This window comes from Salvelinus alpinus, chromosome 5, assembly GCF_045679555.1.
Source record: "Salvelinus alpinus chromosome 5, SLU_Salpinus.1, whole genome shotgun sequence".
Classification (NCBI taxonomy): domain Eukaryota; kingdom Metazoa; phylum Chordata; class Actinopteri; order Salmoniformes; family Salmonidae; genus Salvelinus; species Salvelinus alpinus.
The window spans coordinates 9,085,065-9,101,979 of record NC_092090.1 but is presented as its reverse complement, the minus strand read 5'-3'; the positions used below and the strand labels follow the sequence as shown (position 1 = coordinate 9,101,979).

The window sequence follows — 16,915 nt, the reverse complement described above, 5'->3', positions numbered from 1 at the left end:
AGGGGGAGGGGTTATCAGCCTTTAGCTGGTTGTCAGGGGGAGGGTTTATCAGCCTTTAGCTGGTTGTCAGGGGGAGGGGTTATCAGCCTTTATCTGGTTGTCAGGGAGGAGGGGTTATCAACCTTTAGCTAGTTGTCAGGGGGAGGGGTTATCAGCCTTTATCTGGTTGTCAGGGGGAGGGGTTATCAGCCTTTAGCTAGTTGTCAGGGGGAGGGGTTATCAGCCTTTAGCTGGTTGTCAGGGGGAGGGGTTATCAGCCTTTAGCTGGTTGTCAGGGAGGAGGGGTTATCAGCCTTTAGCTGGTTGTCAGGGGGAGGGGTTATCAGCCTTTAGCTGGTTGTCAGGTGGAGGTGTTATCAGCCTTTAGCTGGTTGTCAGGGAGGAGGGGTTATCAGCCTTTATCTGGTTGTCAGGGAGGAGGGGTTATCAGCCTTTAGCTGGTTGTCAGGGGGAGGGGTTATCAGCCTTTAGCTGGTTGTCAGGGGGAGGGGTTATCAGCCTTTAGCTGGTTGTCAGGGAGGAGGGGTTATCAGCCTTTAGCTGGTTGTCAGGGAGGAGGGGTTATCAGCCTTTATCTGGTTGTCAGGGAGGAGGGGTCATCAGCCTTTAGCTGGTTGTCAGGGGGAGGGGTTATCAGCCTTTAGCTGGTTGTCAGGGAGGAGGGGTTATCAGCCTTTAGCTGGTTGTCAGGGGGAGGGGTTATCAGCCTTTAGCTGGTTGTCAGGGAGGAGGGGTTATCAGCCTTTAGCTGGTTGTCAGGGGGAGGGGTTATCAGCCTTTAGCTGGTTGTCAGGGGGAGGTGTTATCAGCCTTTAGCTGGTTGTCAGGGAGGAGGGGTTATCAGCCTTTATCTGGTTGTCAGGGAGGAGGGGTTATCAGCCTTTAGCTGGTTGTCAGGGGGAGGGGTTATCAGCCTTTAGCTGGTTGTCAGGGGGAGGGGTTATCAGCCTTTAGCTGGTTGTCAGGGAGGAGGGGTTATCAGCCTTTAGCTGGTTGTCAGGGAGGAGGGGTTATCAGCCTTTATCTGGTTGTCAGGGAGGAGGGGTCATCAGCCTTTAGCTGGTTGTCAGGGGGAGGGGTTATCAGCCTTTATCTGGTTGTCAGGGGGAGGGGTTATCAGCCTTTAGCTGGTTGTCAGGGGGAGGGGTTATCAGCCTTTATCTGGTTGTCAGGGGGAGGGGTTATCCGCCTTTAGCTGGTTGTCAGGGGGAGGGGTTATCAGCCTTTATCTGGTTGTCAGGGAGGAGGGGTTTGTTTGGTTATTAGGATCCCCATTAGTTTTTGCAGAAGCAGCAGCTACTCTTCCTGGGGTCCACAAGATACACAAAACATGACAAGTAACAAAACACTGATACACAAGGAAAGTTACACAAATGTAAACAATATTCAAACAATGCAACCAAAAAATTATACAACAATACAACTAAAAAATGATGTTTATGTGTTCTCCTTCCATGAGTTGTTTTTTTAATCCGTTTTTTAAAGGGACGGGAGTTCCATACAATCATGGCTCTGTATAAAACCGTGTATTTCCTTGAATTAGTTTTGGACTTGGGGACTGTGAAGAGACCCCTGGTGGCATGTCTTGTGGGGTATGTATGGGGTGTCTCTGCTGAGTTTATTTGATTATTTTCCTTACAGGAATATTTATCATGAAAACCATTTTGTGAAAAGGTTCTTATTGGAACCAAAAGGGTTTCTACCTGGAACCAACAAGCGTTATTCAAAGGGTTCTCCTATGGTTCTAAATGGTTTTAGGTTTCTAGATAGCACCTTCAAGAGGGTATCTTGGCTAGATCTTCCTTTGCTGCAGCTGACCGTATTATCGGACAGTAATCAACAGGAGACAAGACCAGAGTCTGAACAACTAGTGCAGTTTATTGATGTTTCAGAAAGCAGAACATCTTTTTATAACAAACATACCTCTCCCCATCTTCACAACAACTCTGTCAATTTGCCTTGAGCATAATAACTGACCATCCAATGTTATACTTAAGCAATAAGGCACGAGGGGGGATGTGGTTTATGGCCAATTTACGACGGCTAAGGGCTGTTCTTAAGCACGACGCAATGCGGAGATCCTGGATACAGCCTTTAGCCGTGGTATATTGGTCATTTACCACAAACCCCCCGAGGTGCCTTATTGCTATTATAAACTGGTTACCAACGTAATTAGAGGAGTCCAAATAAATGTTTTGTTATACCCGTGGTATACCACGGCTGTCAGCCAATCAGCATTCAGGGCTCGAACCACCCAGTTTATAACTAGGAATTTAGCTTCCTCAACTTGCTCAATGGTCACACCCTTTATACACAACAACCAGCTGAGGTTTAGGTCTTAGAGAATGTTTTTAATATTAATCACCTAATACTAATGTGTCAAGTGTGGAATCATCTGCATACGTAGTCATTCTAGCTTTGTGTAAGACCAGTGGCAAATCATTTGTAAAAATAGAGGAGAGTAACAGCCCAAGGCAACTGCCCTGAGGGACACCGCACTTTACATATTTAATGTTAGAGAAGCTTCCACTGAAGAACACTCTCTGGGTTCTATTGGATAAATAATTATCCAAGGGTTATCAGCCTTCAGCCTTCAGCTGGTTGTCAGGGGGGAGGGGTTATCAGCCTTCAGCTGGTTGTCAGGGGGAGGGGTTATCAGCCTTCAGCTGGTTGTCAGGGGGGAGGGGTTATCAGCCTTCAGCTGGTTGTCAGGGGGGAGGGGTTATCAGCCTTCAGCTGGTTGTCAGGGGGGAGGGGTTATCAGCCTTCAGCTGGTTGTCAGGGGGGAGGGGTTATCAGCCTTCAGCTGGTTGTCAGGGGGGAGGGGGTTATCAGCCTTCAGTCTTCAGCTGGTTGTCAGGGGGGAGTGGTTTCCCCAGGTGGTGTCCGGTGGTGATGCCGTGGGGGCGGGTGCTCTGCTCCTCCCTGACCTCCGGCCGCAGCACGAAGCCTCCGGGGAAGGTCAGGTCAAACATCTCGCAGGGGGCAAAGGTCAGGGGTCGCTCGACCAGCAGGGTCTTCAGCCTGGCCCTCCAGCCATCCAGCATGGCTGTCCGTGTCGCGGGGGGGCTGTGTCCCGGACACCAGAACACCTGGGGGGCTAGCACCTGGAACCCACAGAAGTGAAGCACGCCGTTCTGGAAGGATGGAGGGACGTGGAGGAGAGAGGAGAGGAGTGAGGAGACGGTCAAATACATAGAGTGAATACTTGATCTGCGCTTGGTTTAGTTTGCACAATATGCTACAATGGAACCAATGGAATAGACCCAACAAATGCAAACCCACAACGAAATGAAACACATTGGAAATACTTGGTATTTGGAGGTAACGTTGAAGCATCAAAATGTATGAGGAAACTCCTTTTGAGACACACAAGTCTCCCCAACACCACTTGATTACCTTCTAAATCCATGAGAAGCAAATACAGTGAAATATTTGTTTAACTCTTCCCCCCTGACTGTCTTCCTGGGTTACCTGTAGGGGCCACAGTGTGACGTTAATGTCTGTCTTCCTGGGTTACCTGTAGGGGCCACAGTGTGACGTTAATGTCTCCGTTGAGGCCGTCGGGGCGGAACATAGTCTGCATAGATCCAGTGCTGAACGACAACATGGCTTTCTTGTCCTGTAAAATGACAAAGAACCTGAAGTTTAACTCCAAAAAAAACATAGGCCCTATTCATTCCTCCAAAACACAAATGACCCTGAACCTAGAAGCAATGTGGCCTGAACTGAATGAGAGCAGTGTGTCATTTCATAAGGTAGATATTATGTAGGGTGTCCAAACAAAATCATTTGACCAATGGGTACAATACTATATTAATTGTGTAGGTACTGCTCAAACAAAAACCAATGGTCCAAACCTCATGTCTCTATCATCATCCTTTCAAAATGTGTTTGAGTAGCATTACGTCAGCTAGACTGGACGATGTTAAAGAGTAGCATTACGTCAGCTAGACTGGACGCTGTTAGAGAATAGCATTACGTCAGCTAGACTGGACGCTGTTAGAGAATAGCATTACATCAGCTAGACTGGACACTGTTAGAGAGTAGCATTACGTCAGCTAGACTGGACGATGTTAGAGAATAGCATTACGTCAGCTAGACTGGACACTGTTAGAGAGTAGCATTACGTCAGCTAGACTGGACGCTGTTAGAGAATAGCAATGCGTCAGCTAGACTGGACACTGTTAGAGAGTAGCATTACGTCAGCTAGACTGGACGATGTTAGAGAATAGCATTACGTCAGCTAGACTGGACGCTGTTAGAGAATAGCATTACGTCAGCTAGACTGGACGATGTTAGAGAATAGCATTACGTCAGCTAGACTGGACGATGTTAGAGAATAGCATTACGTCAGCTAGACTGGACGCTGTAAGAGAATAGCATTACGTCAGCTAGACTGGACGCTGTAAGAGAATAGCATTACGTCAGCTAGACTGGACGATGTTAGAGAATAGCATTACGTCAGCTAGACTGGACGCTGTTAGAGAATAGCATTACGTCAGCTAGACTGGACGCTGTTAGAGAATAGCATTACGTCAGCTAGACTGGACGCTGTTAGAGAATAGCATTACGTCAGCTAGACTGGACGATGTTAGAGAATAGCATTACGTCAGCTAGACTGGACGCTGTTAGAGAATAGCATTACGTCAGCTAGACTGGACGCTGTTAGAGAATAGCATTACGTCAGCTAGACTGGACGATGTTAGAGAATAGCATTACGTCAGCTAGACTGGACGCTGTTAGAGAATAGCATTACGTCAGCTAGACTGGACGATGTTAGAGAATAGCATTACGTCAGCTAGACTGGACGATGTTAGAGAATAGCATTACGTCAGCTAGACTGGACGATGTTAGAGAATAGCATTACGTCAGCTAGACTGGACGATGTTAGAGAATAGCATTACGTCAGCTAGACTGGACGATGTTAGAGAATAGCATTACGTCAGCTAGACTGGACGATGTTAGAGAATAGCATTACGTCAGCTAGACTGGACGCTGTTAGAGAATAGCATTACGTCAGCTAGACTGGACGATGTTAGAGAATAGCATTACGTCAGCTAAACTGGACGATGTTAGAGAATAGCATTACGTCAGCTAGACTGGACGCTGTTAGAGAATAGCATTACGTCAGCTAGACTGGACGCTGTTAGAGAATAGCATTACGTCAGCTAGACTGGACGCTGTTAGAGAATAGCATTACGTCAGCTAGACTGGACGATGTTAGAGAATAGCATTACGTCAGCTAGACTGGACGATGTTAGAGAATAGCATTACGTCAGCTAGACTGGACGATGTTAGAGAATAGCATTACGTCAGCTAGACTGGACGATGTTAGAGAATAGCATTACGTCAGCTAGACTGGACGATGTTAGAGAATAGCATTACGTCAGCTAGACTGGACGCTGTTAGAGAATAGCATTACGTCAGCTAGACTGGACGCTGTTAGAGAATAGCATTACGTCGGCTAGACTGGACGATGTTAGAGAATAGCATTACGTCAGCTAGACTGGACGCTGTTAGAGAATAGCATTACGTCAGCTAGACTGGACGATGTTAGAGAATAGCATTACGTCAGCTAGACTGGACGATGTTAGAGAATAGCATTACGTCAGCTAGACTGGACGATGTTAGAGAATAGCATTACGTCAGCTAGACTGGACGCTGTTAGAGAATAGCATTACGTCAGCTAGACTGGACGATGTTAGAGAATAGCATTGCGTCAGCTAGACTGGACGCTGTTAGAGAATAGCATTACGTCAGCTAGACTGGACGCTGTTAGAGAATAGCATTGTGTCGGCTAGACTGGACGCTGTTAGAGAATAGCATTGTGTCGGCTAGACTGGACGCTGTTAGAGAATAGCATTACATCAGCTAGACTGGACGCTGTAAGATAATTAAGGATAACTGAGAGACTCAGCATTTAACTCGTTATCTTTTACATTTAATTTAGTTTGTGTCCATTTGGCTTCTTGTGATCCACGGAAACAACATGTAAAATCCTCAAACGTCACTGCAAGAAACCAGCCACCGCTCTGTCAACAGAGCCCGGTGCTTATTATGGGATGTATTAGGTTACGAAATCAGACTTAAAAAAAAATATAAATGTTAATCAATGCTTGACTCGGGATGAAAGAAGTGCAGCAGCTGTCTTTTTTCCATTAGACTATATTCACCGAAATGTACAAATGACGTTATGATCAAGAGACCTGATTATTCACTGTGAAGGGTTTATTCACCTTTTCCATGACTTCTCCATGACTTAACCACATTTCATGGCTATTATTTAGACTACATGAAAAAAGTAAGCATTATTGACACTGGAAGGCTTCTGTGTCTGATCCCATAGGCCTACCATCTCCTGTCACTGTGCCCTTTTATCAAGGCACTTAACCCCCCACAAAGTAGAAACTGCACTAGTCACATGTTGTCATCTAGAGAGCTCCTGGGTGTCCATCATGCAGGCTTCTGATCCAGCCCTGAAACACCCAAGTCTACTTATGAAGGTCCTGTTGAGCAGCTGTTGTTAAGGCTACAATGTGGTTAGACCAGGGCTGGAACAAAAGCCTGCACACCCAGTAGCTATCCTGGAGGATGGTTAAATATACGTTAAATATTGCAACATTACAAGGAAATACTTTTGTCTTTATAAAATGATTCCCTCATTCAATGAATCAGGGATCAAATGGATAAGGTTGGCTACCTCAAAGCAAGGTGTCTAGACGTGTTTATATACTAGGCTCTACTATTCATATTTCCGGGGAGATCTATGCACAGCAAGTTATTTCTCATTAGGCTATTCTTAGAAGAGTTTTAATGTTGTCTCAATTTACATGGCTACTGTTTACCAGCTTTCCAACGGTGCAGATTTATTTAGGCTGTCTACAGTCCCGGTGGAAAAGCTACAACACCATTCATGCTTCGTTAGCTCTAGTTAACTAGTGAGATAGCCAGTTCAAAGGATAAATTGTATCAGTTATCTAGGTAGTTTGTTGTCTGTTATTATTTTATACCTGCTGCTGAAATGTCGCGTTCGCACTGGCACACACAGACACGCACCGAAGGGTCATTCCTATAATAGCTGATATGTAGATTTTTAAATGTATTAATAATATTTAAAAGTTTTATAAAAAATTATGCAACTAATTTACATGACTTTACAAATCCTAATTTGCCAATTTGGAATGCATCGTGCTCATTCATGCTGGCGCACTTTCAGTCTGTGCAATCTAGAACCTCCTACTGTCACGCAGTTACGCAAACTAGCGGCAAATAAACGTGAACAAAACGGAATCAGGAACTGAATGCCAACTGTCCATTGCTATTCAATGCAGGTCCCGACTTCATTCCGCTTTGATTAACTATTCAGAACATGAAGAATCATATTTGTCTTAGTAAAATGTATTTTATAGCATATGGAAGTTACATTTCATCACCAACGCGCGTTTTTACCCACTTTGGGCAGAGTGGTGGACCCCCTACATTACGGCTATTTTAAATTGGTAGGATAGTAGGGGGTAACTAGCTGTAATTCACATAAAGACCACAAGATGTCACCGTTTTATTTTCGCAACACTTTCCCTGGCTGTCACTGTTCTTGCTGAACCAAAAAAATGGCCTCTATTTCATCACAATTTTGAGATAATTCAACAAAACGATTGTGGTAAATTGATCTAATTTTTTTAAATGTTGAAAAAGTTGTAAATATATTCCAATGAAGTTAGATCTCTATTTGTTTATATATATATATATATAGAAAAGCCTTAAAAAATCCACTTGTTTAGAGAGAAAATCTAGATAATTTTTTTGTAAAGTAGTAAAGTAATAAGATGTTGGTTGAGTGTGTTGGGGGCTAGTTACCCCTTTATGGTTATGAATGTGTTTCTACCTGTCATTTAGACATTTAGACAATGACTAGCCCAGTTAGCGCTAGTTTATGCTAGTCTACTGGAACTAAAGACATGAACAGAAGGGTCAAAAGGTCAAACCTTGAATATTCCATTGCTGTACATCTTCTGCAGCGAGAAGGCAAAGCCTTGACTCAGGACTCTGTCTATCCAGCCCTTCATGATGGCTGGAACGCTGAACCAGTACATAGGGAACTGATGGGGAGAGAGATATGGTTGACACTTCATCTACACCAATCCAATGATTTTTAAACTATGATGGGGAGTGTAGGCTTAAATACTTTGGGGAGAAAGGTGGAGAATTTAAACGCAGCAAGGCAAAGAAGAAGAAAGACAGAAAGAGAGGTGGGGGAAGGGGAGGTGAGACAGAAAGAGAGAGAGGGGGGAAGGGGAAGGGGAGTGAGACAGAAAGAGAGGTGGGGGAGGGGAGGTGAGACAGAAAGAGAGAGAGGGGGGAAGGGGAAGGGGAGTGAGACAGAAAGAGAGGTGGGGGGAAGGGGAGTGAGACAGAAAAAGAGGTGGGGGGGGATTTAGACAGAAAGAGAGAGAGGGTGGAAGGGGAGTGAGACAGAAAGAGAGAGAGAGGGTGGAAGGGGAGTGAGACAGAAAGAGAGAGAGAGGGTGGAAGGGGAGTGAGACAGAAAGAGAGAGAGAGGGTGGAAGGGGAGTGAGACAGAAAGAGAGAGAGAGGGTGGAAGGGGAGTGAGACAGAAAGAGAGAGAGGGTGGAAGGGGAGTGAGACAGAAAGAGAGAGAGAGGGTGGAAGGGGAGTGAGACAGAAAGAGAGAGAGAGGGTGGAAGGGGAGTGAGACAGAAAGAGAGAGAGAGGGTGGAAGGGGAGTGAGACAGAAAGAGAGAGAGAGGGTGGAAGGGGAGTGAGACAGAAAGAGAGAGAGAGGGTGGAAGGGGAGTGAGACAGAAAGAGAGAGAGAGGGGGGAAGGGGAGTGAGACAGAAAGAGAGAGAGAGGGGGGAAGGGGAGTGAGACAGAAAGAGAGAGAGAGGGGGGAAGGGGAGTGAGACAGAAAGAGAGAGAGAGGGGGGAAGGGGAGTGAGACAGAAAGAGAGAGAGAGGGGGGAAGGGGAGAGAGACAGAAAGAGAGAGAGAGGGGGAAGGGGAGAGAGACAGAAAGAGAGGTGGGGGGAAGGGGAGAGAGACAGAAAGAGAGGTGGGGGGAAGGGGAGAGAGACAGAAAGAGAGAGAGGGGGGAAGGGGAGTGAGACAGAAAGAGAGAGAGGGGGGAAGGGGAAGGGGAGTGAGACAGAAAGAGAGAGGGGGGGGAAGGGGAGTGAGACAGAAAGAGAGAGAGGGGGGAAGGGGAGTGAGACAGAAAGAGAGAGAGTGGGGAAGGGGAGTGAGACAGAAAGAGAGAGAGTGGGGAAGGGGAGTGAGACAGAAAGAGAGAGAGGGGGGAAGGGGAGAGAGACAGAAAGAGAGGTGGGGGGAAGGGGAGAGAGACAGAAAGAGAGGTGGGGGGAAGGGGAGAGAGACAGAAAGAGAGGTGCGGGGAAGGGGAGAGAGACAGAAAGAGAGGTGGGGGGAAGGGGAGAGAGACAGAAAGAGAGGTGGGGGGAAGGGGAGAGAGACAGAAAAAGAGGTGCGGGGAAGGGGAGAGAGACAGAAAGAGAGGTGGGGGGGGATTTAGACAGAAAGAGAGAGAGAGGGGAAGGGGAGTGAGACAGAAAGAGAGGTGGGGGGAAGGGGAGAGAGACAGAAAGAGAGAGAGTGGGGAAGGGGAGTGAGACAGAAAGAGAGAGTAGGGGGAAGGGGAGAGAGACAGAAAGAGAGGTGCGGGGAAGGGGAGAGAGACAGAAAGAGAGGTGGGGGGAAGGGGAGAGAGACAGAAAGAGAGGTGGGGGGAAGGGGAGAGAGACAGAAAGAGAGAGAGTGGGGAAGGGGAGTGAGACAGAAAGAGAGAGTGGGGGGAAGGGGAGAGAGACAGAAAGAGAGGTGTGGGGAAGGGGAGTGAGACAGAAAGAGAGGTGGGGGGAAGGGGAGAGAGACAGAAAGAGAGGTGCGGGGAAGGGGAGTGAGACAGAAAGAGAGAGGGGGGGAAGGGGAGTGAGACAGAAAGAGAGAGGGGGGGAAGGGGAGTGAGACAGAAAGAGAGAGAGGGGGGAAGGGGAGTGAGACAGAAAGAGAGAGGGGGGAAGGGGAGTGAGACAGAAAGAGAGAGGGGGGAAGGGGAGTGAGACAGAAAGAGAGAGAGGGGGGAAGGGGAGTGAGACAGAAAGAGAGAGAGGGGGGAAGGGGAGTGAGACAGAAAGAGAGAGAGGGGGGAATGGGAGTGAGACAGAAAGAGAGAGAGGGGGGAATGGGAGTGAGACAGAAAGAGAGAGAGGGGGGAAGGGGAGTGAGACAGAAAGAGAGAGAGGGTGGAAGGGGAGTGAGACAGAAAGAGAGAGAGGGTGGAAGGGGAGTGAGACAGAAAGAGAGAGAGGGTGGAAGGGGAGTGAGACAGAAAGAGAGAGAGGGTGGAAGGGGAGTGAGACAGAAAGAGAGAGGGGGGGAAGGGGAGTGAGACAGAAAGAGAGAGAGGGGGGAATGGGAGTGAGACAGAAAGAGAGAGAGGGGGGAAGGGGAGTGAGACAAAAAGAGAGAGAGGGGGGAGGGGAGTGAGACAGAAAGAGAGAGAGGGGGGAGGGGAGTGAGACAGAAAGAGAGAGAGGGGGGAAGGGGAGTGAGACAGAAAGAGAGGTGGGGGGAAGGGGAGTGAGACAGAAAGAGAGAGAGGGGGGAAGGGGAGTGAGACAGAAAGAGAGAGAGGGGGGAGTGGAGTATGACAGAAAGAGAGAGAGTGGGGAAGGGGAGAGAGACAGAAAGAAATGTGAGGGGAAGGAGAGAGAGAGGAGTGTGTGACCTCTGACCTGGAAGATGACGAGCTCCGCCGCCTCCACTTTCCGCTGCTCAGCTATGATGTCATCACTGAGTCGACCCTCCTTCCAGGCTTGCATGGTCTCCTCTCCATACTTGAACTGCTCTGGGTTCCTCACCTCACCTGACAAAGGGACAGAACAGCAGCAACGTCAAGCGTGTGTGTAGTTTGTTGGCACCTGTGTGTGTGTGTGTGTGTTGGCGTGTGTGTGTGTGTGTGTGTACCTGTGATATCCTCCATTGTGGCGGAGGCTCTGAAGTTCATGGCGTAGAGGTCAGACACAACAACCTTGTAGCCCTGCTGTCTGAGGGCTTCCACGGCAACATCCTTCGCTGCCGAGTTAAAGGACCCCCCACTCTGATGGGCGTACACAATCAGCACTGTCTTCTGAGCTGGTACACACACACACACACACACACACACACACACACACACATGATAAGGTGGTGGATGGATCAGTCATAATTGTTCCCCTAAAACAAAACTACACATCAAGTTACATTTCATTATGAATGTGTTATTATCTGGTTCTTACTCACTCTTAGAATAAAAAGCGTTCCAAAAGGGTTCTGTGGCTGTCGCCATAGGAGAACCCTTTTTTGGTTACAGGTAGAACCCTTTTGGAACCCAAAAGACTTCCACCTGGAACCAAAAAGGGTTCTACCTGGAACCAAAAAGAGTTCTACCCGGAACCAAAAAGAGTTCTACCTGGAACCCAAAAGGGTTCTACCTGGAACCCAAAAGAGTTCTACCTGGGACCAAAAAGAGTTCTACCTGGAACCCAAGAGAGGTTATTCAAAACGGTTCTTCTATGAGAACAGCTGAAAAAGCACCTTTTTTTCCAAGAATGTATGTCATTACTGGGTTATGACTGTGTCTGTGTTCCACATGGCACCCTATTCCCTTTATAGTGCACTACTTTTGACCAGTGTCCAATAGGGTGGTGTACTATATAGGGCAGTGTTTCCCAGCTCCAGTCCTCCCAACAGTATACATTGTTGTCGTAGCCCCGGACAAACTTCCCTGATTCAACATGTCAACGAATCATCAAACCCTCAGGGAGTTGAATCAGGGTGATTTGGGCCTCAGTCTGTATTAGTGGGCTATTACCCAGGATAACAGGAAACGTCATGAACACGTTCTAGGTTTGTTTTGCGGCAATGACAATTTCCCCTTTCGTCTCAATGAGCAGTAGCCGGCTTGTACATTCCTAATGTTCTGTAGCTGTGTACAGCAGTCAGTCATCACATCCTCTCAGAGAGAATCGTGAAGGGAAAACATGTCTGGTAAGTCTGCCGTTTGGGGGGGAGGGAACAAAAACAATATCCTATTTCACACACAGCTGTCACGACTTCCTCCGAAGTCGGTCCCTCTACTTGTTCGGGCGGCGTTCGAAGTCGTCGACCTTCTAGCCATCGCTGATCCTCTTTTCATTTTCCATTGGTTTTGTCTTGTCTTGTATCACACCTGTTTCCAAATCCCATTCATTACATGTTGTGTATTTAACCCTCTGTTCCCTCTCATTGTCCTTGTCGGTGATTGTTTGTTTGTTAGCTGTGTGCAAGATATGTTCTGGTGTGCGACGGTTTTGTACCTATTTGTATTATTTTGTATATTTTCGGCGTTTTGAGCACTTATTAAACTGCTTAGTTTTATAGCAAGTTGGATCTCCTGTGTCTGACTTCCCTGCCACCAGCACGCACCCATACAACAACACTGCCTGTAGGCTGGCCAGGAGGCTCCACAACATCCTCCTGCTACAGAGCCTTGGAGCCCCTGGCCATCTGTAAATAAAAACAACAAGAAAATAGGAGGATGTTTGAAATGATTTATACTTTTACTTTTGATACTTAATAAGTATTATTATTTATTTTTTTAGCAATTACATTTACTTTTGATACTTAATAAGTATTATTTGTTTTTTTTTAGCAAGTACATTTACTTTTGATACTTAAAGTATTATTATTTATTTTTTTAGCAATTATTTTTTACTTTTGATACTTAAGTATATTTAAAACCAAATACTTTTCAGACTTTTTCAAGTAGTATTTTACCGGGTGACATTTCACTTTTACTTTGGCACAACTCTGCCAGGACCTAGGATCAAGAGAGACACTCAAGTGTTTTAGTACTATATCTCTTGACACAGTGATGAAAATAATCATGGCCTCTAAACCTTCAAGCTGCATACTGGACCCTATTCCAACTAAACTACTTAAAGAGCTGCTTCCTGTGCTCGGCCCTCCTATGTTGAACATAATAAACGGCTCCCTATCCACCGGATGTGTACCAAACTCACTAAAAAGGGCAGTAATAAAGTCTCTCTTGAAAAAGCCAAATCTTGACCCAGAAAATATTAAAAACTATCGGCCTATATCGAATCTTCCATTCCTCTCCAAAATGTTAGAAAAAGCTGTTGTGCAGCAACTCACTGCCTTCCTCAATACAAACAATGTATACGAAATGCTTCAGTCTGGTTTTAGACCCCATCATAGCACTGAGACTGCACTTGTGAAGGTGGTAAATGACCTTTTAATGGCGTCAGACAGAGGCTCTGCATCTGGCCTAGTGCTCCTAGACCTTAGTGCTGCCTTTGATACCATCGATCACCACATTCTTTTGGAGAGATTGGAAACCCAAATTGGTCTACACGGACAAGTTCTGGCCTGGTTTAGATCTTATCTGTCGGAAAGATATCAGTTTGTCTCTGTGAATGGTTTGTCCTCTGACAAATCAACTGTAAATTCCGGTGTTCCTCAAGGTTCTGTTTTAGGACCAATATTGTTTTCACTATATATTTTACCTCTTGGGGATGTCATTCGAAAGCATAATGTTAACTTTCACTGCTATGCGGACGACACACAGCTGTACATTTCAATGAAACATGGTGAAGCCCCAAAATTGCCCTCGCTAGAAACCTGTGTTTCAGACATAAGGAAGTGGATGGCTGAAAACGTTCTACTTTTAAACTCGGACAAAACAGAGATGCTTGTTCTAGGTCCCAAGAAACAAAGAGATCTTCTGTTGAATCTGACAATTAATCTTGATGGTTGTAAAGTTGTCTCAAATAAAACTGTGAAGGACCTCGGCGTTACTCTGGAACCTGATCTCTCTTTTGACGAACATATCAAGACTGTTTCAAGGACAGCTTTTTTCCATTTACGTAACATTGTAAAAATCAGAAACTTTCTGTCCAAAAATTATGCAGAAAAATTAATCCATGCTTTTGTTACTTCTAGGTTAGACTACTGCAATGCTCTACTTTCCGGCTACCCGGATAATGCACTAAGTAAACTTCAGTTAGTGCTAAATACGGCTGCCAGAATCCTGACTAGAACCCAAAAATGTGATCATATTACTCCAGTGCTAGCCTCCCTACACTGGCTTCCTGTTAAGGCAAGGGCTGATTTTAAGGTTTTACTGCTAACCTACAAAGCATTACATGGGCTTGCTCCTACCTATCTTTCCGATTTGGTCCTGCCGTACATACCTACACGTACGCTACGGTCACAAGACGCAGGCCTCCTAATTGTCCCTAGAATTTCTAAGCAAACAGCTGGAGGCAGGGCTTTCTCCTATAGATCTCAATTTTTATGGAATGGTCTGCCTACCCATGTGAGAGACATAGACTCGGTCTCAACTTTTAAGTCTTTACTGAAGACTCATCTCTTCAGTGGGTCATATGATTGAGTGTAGTCTGGCCCAGGAGTGTGAAGGTGAACGGAAAGGCTCTGGAGCAATGAACCGCCCTTGCTGTCTCTGCCTGGCCGGTTCCCCTCTCTCCACTGGGATTCTCTGCCTCTGGTGCTCTTTCATGCCGTCCCTAGGAGGGGTGCGTCACTTTAGTGGGTTGAGTCACTGACGTGATCTTCCTGTCTGGGTTGGCGCCCCCCCTTGGGTTGTGCCGTGCCGGAGATCTTTGTGGGCTATACTCGGCCTTGTCTCAGGATGGTAAATTGGTGGTTGAAGATATCCCTTTGCTTTGGCAAAGTGGATGGGGTTATATCCTTCCTGTTTGGCCCTGTCCGGGGGTATCGTGTCTCCCGACCCCTCCTGTCTCAGGCTCCAGTATTTATGCTGCAGTAGTTTATGTGTCGGGGGGCTAGGGTCAGTTTGTTATATCTGGAGTACTTCTCCTGTCTTATCCGGTGTCCTGTGTGAATTTAAGTATGCTCTCTCTAATTCTCTCTTTCTCTCTTTCTTTCTCTCTCTCTCGGAGGACCTGAGCCCTAGGACCATGCCTCAGGACTACCTGGCATGATGACTCCTTGCTGTCCCCAGTCCACCTGGCCGTGCTGCTGCTCCAGTTTCAACTGTTCTGCCTGTGGCTATGGAACCCTGACCTGTTCACCGGACGTGCTACCTGTCCCAGACCTGCTGTTTTCAACTCTCTAGAGACCGCAGGAGCGGTAGAGATACTCTTAATGATCGGCTATGAAAAGCCAACTGACATTTACTCCTGAGGTGCTGACTTGTTGCACCCTCTACAACTACTGTGATTATTATTATTTGACCCTGCTGGTCATTTTTGAACATTTGAACATCTTGGCCATGTTCTGTTATAATCTCCACCCGGCACAGCCAGAAGAGGACTGGCCACCCCTCATAGCCTGGTTCCTCTCTATGTTTCTTCCTAGATTCTGGCCTTTCTAGGGAGTTGTTCCTAGCTGCCGTGCTTCTACACCTGCATTGCTTGCTGTTTGGGGTTTTAGGCTGGGTTTCTGTACAGCACTTTGAGATATCAGCTGATGTAAGAAGGGCTATATGAATACATTTGATTTGATTTGATACCTGACTCATTTTCTATTAATTTGACTGTTTCCATGACTGACAATACATCATACATCCATTGTGTTTGTTAAACTACAACAGAACAATTATACAAAGCTGTCCAAGTTCAATAATGCTGATCACAATAATCTGCTTTAATGAATCAAAAAACAGAGTGGTTTTGTCATTATAGCGTTTGCATAAATCTTACTCAGTGTAGCAACACAAAGTACTAAGGCATCAGCACAAAATCACACCACTTGTTGGCTAATTGACAAATGCATGACAACTTTAAATTCAGCTGAACAAGCCAGCAGGATAATGAAATATAAACCAAAGTACCTGAAAGCAGAGATATCGTAAATATACTATATTTCACCATTGAGACTTACCCATGACGCGTGTTTATGATCGGTCCTTCCCTGGATCTGGGCGCTCGCTCTTCTGCACCTCGAGGGGAAAACCTGCGCCTTTATCCGGTACCGCAGCGCGCAGCTCTTATCACTATGGAACCGCCCGCCGATATTCGCGTGAGAAACATTCTTTGATTGAAACTGGGATTGAGCGGTTACATAACACCAGAGTCTCGAGTCACACGTACACAAAGAAGAAAATAAGAAAGAAAAAAACGTCCTGTAGCCTCGTCAGCCATGGGACCGACCAGTCTATCCAGGCGTGTTTTAAAGTCGGGAAATGTTACAGTCAGTTGACCGGTTAAGGAGAGAATGTTTGGTTTACTACTTTTGGCTTTAGGAAAACAGTGTTTCGTGGTATTCTTCTCTGTATTAGACCATTCATATGGGTACCATGAGTTTATCCGACTTAAATGCTCTTCATTAGCGATGCGTAAAGAAACATTGGCAAGTCAAAAATGCTCTCACACCTACTCTGGAACTGTTTGACATGTAAAAGGTGTTCCAACACTGGACTCCCTAAAACATGGTACTTCGCCCGAAGTGAATTTCGTAGCATGTTAGGAAAGAATTTCGCAAACCCTATCTCTTTTCCTAACCTTAACCTAATTTTCCGAACATGATACGTTTCTTCTCCAAACCTGCTGCGTAAATTCTTCTAACCTGCTACGAAAAAGCAACTTTCGGTTGTAGCTGTATCAAAGTGGCGTGTTTTCAGGCCTATTGTTTTCAGGCCTATCAAAGTGGCGTGTTTTCAGGCCTACACACCTATTGTGCTGCGTGCCGCCTCAGTATTTGGTTGGGTGGGGTCCAGTGCGGAATGCGCCATGACATTATGACTAGTCTCAAAACCAAGACTGACTGATCTGACCAGTCTTCGGACTGTTTGGAATGTCACTTGCACACGTTTGTCACCCCTCACTGGAAAGACAGACAGACATGCAGACAGA

General features: G+C 46.2%; 1 protein-coding gene across 4 annotated transcripts; it reads right to left on the bottom strand.

The window, feature by feature from the left end:
* Positions 1-1,853: 1,853 nt before the first annotated feature.
* On the bottom strand, positions 1,854-16,667 carry nqo1 (NAD(P)H dehydrogenase, quinone 1). Of its 4 annotated transcripts, none has more exons than XR_011674953.1 (7): positions 15,945-16,667; positions 11,007-11,174; positions 10,775-10,905; positions 7,989-8,102; positions 3,521-3,622; positions 2,634-3,137; positions 1,854-2,591 (listed from the first exon to the last, which is right to left on the bottom strand). XR_011674953.1 is itself a non-coding variant. In XM_071400487.1 (7 exons), the coding sequence occupies exons 3-7, from the start codon at positions 11,044-11,046 to the stop codon at positions 2,832-2,834; spliced, it is 693 nt and encodes a 230-aa protein (XP_071256588.1). In that variant the 5' UTR covers positions 11,047-11,174; positions 12,377-12,566; positions 15,945-16,667; the 3' UTR covers positions 1,854-2,831. The 4 variants fall into 4 exon arrangements, 2 of the variants coding, with proteins under 2 accessions (XP_071256588.1, XP_071256587.1); XR_011674954.1 differs by having other exon boundaries at positions 2,668-3,137; XM_071400487.1 differs by adding an exon at positions 12,377-12,566 and having other exon boundaries at positions 1,854-3,137.
* Between the last annotated feature and the right edge of the window lie 248 nt (positions 16,668-16,915).

Excerpts from the sequence above, each read along its gene's own strand:
- nqo1 (XM_071400486.1), bottom strand. Across the intron at positions 10,906-11,006 it reads CACAATGGAGGATATCACAG|GTGAGGTGAGGAACCCAGAG; the intron begins GTACACACACAC and ends TCCCTTTGTCAG. Across the intron at positions 8,103-10,774 it reads CGGAGCTCGTCATCTTCCAG|TTCCCTATGTACTGGTTCAG; the intron begins GTCAGAGGTCAC and ends TCTCCCCATCAG.